The sequence below is a fragment of the Charadrius vociferus genome, unplaced genomic scaffold, assembly GCF_000708025.1.
Source record: "Charadrius vociferus isolate BGI_N301 unplaced genomic scaffold, ASM70802v2 scaffold368, whole genome shotgun sequence".
Taxonomy (NCBI): Eukaryota; Metazoa; Chordata; class Aves; order Charadriiformes; family Charadriidae; genus Charadrius; species Charadrius vociferus.
This window is the reverse complement of record NW_009649714.1, coordinates 433,599-436,721: the sequence shown is the minus strand read 5'-3', so window position 1 is coordinate 436,721 and position 3,123 is coordinate 433,599. Positions and strand designations below refer to the sequence as shown.

General features: G+C 43.2%; 1 protein-coding gene across 1 annotated transcript; it reads right to left on the bottom strand.

Annotated features, from left to right (window-relative positions):
- Nucleotides 1-578: 578 nt before the first annotated feature.
- On the bottom strand, nucleotides 579-2,956 carry LOC104291479 (cytochrome c oxidase subunit 7B, mitochondrial). The gene is made up of 3 exons (XM_009890714.1): nucleotides 2,920-2,956; nucleotides 1,342-1,466; nucleotides 579-778 (listed from the first exon to the last, which is right to left on the bottom strand). The coding sequence occupies exons 1-3, from the start codon at nucleotides 2,954-2,956 to the stop codon at nucleotides 704-706; spliced, it is 237 nt and encodes a 78-aa protein (XP_009889016.1). The 3' UTR covers nucleotides 579-703.
- Nucleotides 2,957-3,123: the final 167 nt, after the last annotated feature.

Sequence of the window (3,123 nt, the reverse complement as noted above, 5' to 3'; positions counted from 1 at the left end):
GCCAGTGGGGCGGCCCGGCCCCTGCCCGCCCCGCCCCGCCGGGAGCGCGCCGTCACGTGACCGGAGGGCGCGCGTCCCCGCCCGCTCACGTGACACGAGCGGGGGCGGCGTCGCAGGACACGTGACGGCGATTCGATGAGACGCAAATTCATCAGAAAAAAAATGCTATTTTTCTCAGCATCAGTGAAGGGCCGCGTTGGGACAGCGCCGGCGCCGGGGGAGGCGTCTCCGGCTCGAAAACTGATTTAAGCTGTTCGTGACTCTCAAAGGCCGCAGGGAGGAGCAACTTATTTGCAAAGTGATTCAAGGTGTAAAAATACTGTGGAAAAAAAAAAGGGGATCTCAACAGAAAACATCGACTTTGTCATTAGATGTGCAGCATAAGTCAGGCGTAGGTGACTGGGAATGCACATGAGGTTCATTTAAGCTCACATATCTGGCTAAACGGACGATGACATGATTTGGAACCGTAGACGAACAACTGGAGCTACCTACAACAGGATTTAATTACTTTGAGTTTTTACACTTTCTTACGCTTCAGCCGACACACAGCACACAAGAAGCCTAGAAGAGCCAGACAGGTTTCTAGGTATATTTATTAGACCAGGAATGCCACTGTACAAGTGGTAATCGGGGAACAAATGCCATTAAATGATGATTTTTTCAGTGAAAGTTTAGACCAGTTTATTATAAGCAAAGGCCGTTACTCCCTCCATTCTTTTGGAGCGATTCTGCCAACAGGTGACAAGCCCCACTCAATTCCAGCTTGTGTAAACACCTGTAGGGGGATAAAAATCAAAATTATTAACTCTGAAATCAAAGAAACCTTCCAATACAGGGCCATTTCTATTGCTTTCAGTTTAGATTTCTTGTATTAGAACGTGACATCTCAGTCATCTTCTGATGAAGCAAGTGGAATATATTTATATTGAATAATATTTAAATACTTCTGTATTCTATTTCAGAATATCTAGCTTTAGAACAAAGAATCTGGAATGTAAAACCCCATCACCACACTGTTATTTTCATCTATAAATTCTTCTGCTAAAACCTCTACCTGTATAGCTTAGAAATCCCAAGTAAAATAGAGAACACTTGGGTTTCTACTACATTTCAAAATCAAGCAACGGACTCACATGGAAATTTGTGTAACAACTCAAAAATCAAGATATGAACTAACAAAACTTTCATCTCTATCACATTACTATTTCCCTTATATGAAAAGCTCTTAAATTCTGACCACGTACGTTATTTCAAACCAGTGAGCCCTTGTGAAACTTAATAGCTTCCAAGTTTACAGTTACAGTCACAACAGAGTGGTGAAAAAAAAGGATGACTTACATATCCCCAGACAGCAGTAAAAGCTGCGGCTCCACCAAGGAGTACCAGGTTTCCGTATTTATCATGGAAGTTAGGCTCATGTTTGCGATGAGCTTGTCTTACTGCAGTATGCTGAATGCTACGAGCTAATGAATGTTAAAGAGCATTAGAAGTACAGAAATCAACTAAAATACACATTCAAACCATTCACAGTCCTCATCTCCCACCAACAGAGAAACAAGCATAAGCAGTAAAAGACTTTACGAAAAGCTGAAAAATTTGGATCTTTTGGACTTAGAGCCCTGGAATGATTCCAAAACATAGGATATACAGAGAGTCTGGCATTTTGTTTCAGCTCTTCCAATTTCTCTCTAGAAAGTTACTCCTGAAGTTTAATTCCAGTAAGAAAATCATCAAGTTACCTTTTTCATTAATATGTTTTCTTTGAGCCCTCAAGTACACTTTATTACTATTTCTCTAATAAAATATTTTGTTCAGTAAGTACACTTTAAAGTATTATTATTTCTCTAATAAAACATTTTGTTTAGTACTTAAAAGTTTCAGATTTCTGTATGTAAATATCTATATTGTCAGTATGCGTACCTAACAAGCATTTTCGGGATGAAGCTCACCATCAAATTAAGGGATCAAAGACAGTAACACCTTTCTCATTCCTTCAAGATTTTTGAAGGAAGGGGAGGGAGATGAAGAAGGAAGGGGAAATAACTGTGGGACTTCACAAGAGGTAAATAATAGAGAATGAAATACAGGAGGATATTTTCAGATGACAGGATGTATGATGTACTTTATAAATATATGCTATAAAAGGTACACTTATTAAGGAGAAAACAGGCTGAAGAATCAAACCACCAGCTTCAAAACACAGCAATTGTTTAGTAGTTGTAAACAAAGTGTTTAATGAGACAGCGATCTGTACATAAAGATAGACATTACAAAATATAATCTTTTAGTTTCAGGTCAACGGTTCACATTTACCCAAACATGACTAGAAAAGATGATGGCAATACCCACAATGCTACTACACCCCTAGCATGTTCTGAGGCTGCACTAGTGGGGGTTTGTTTTAAGAGAAAAAAGAAGCTTGAATAGCTACCAAGAGAAACACTGCTAAGCACGTTTATTTTAGGTGCATGCACCTCAGAGTAAGCACATCACGAACCAGGATCAGATTTGAGAGGACCGGGTTAAGCACTGGGGAGTCTATCACTGAGAAGGTAACTTCACTCTTGAGTTTGAAGGCTGGTCACTGACTACACCTTGCCACCTCAGGTTACAAGACCTGGATGTGCCTTTAGTTACTATCAAGGATGAAAAGCACCGAGGAACGGAACCCAAGGTCAGCTCAAGCAAAAGCAACTAGGAAATAAAAAAGGCAGGAAAAAAAAAAAAAAAGATAGAAGAAAACAGCAAAGGACGACGAGAGAGCCGCCCGCAGCCTCTCAGCTGCCCTCACGACTGTTCAGGGACAGTCCTCACAGGGAAGGCACCTCACCGCGGGGAGACCCCCTGACGAAACCACCTACTCCCGAGAAACACCCCCAGCACTTCTATTCTCCAAAGAGCCGCCTCCTCGCTTACCGGTGCGGTTCAGAGCAGCCCTAGCCACAGGGAACATGCTGACAAGCGGCGTACGACCCTGCGGCCGGCAGGACGCTGGTACCCTTGGCGAGCGGTGAAAAACAAAATGGCCGCGCCGGAAGTGGCCGAGGCGCCGCGCTACCGAGCGGGGCCCTGTGGGTAACGGGGCCGCGCAGCGGCGGGCGAGGGGCAGATGCCCTCTCT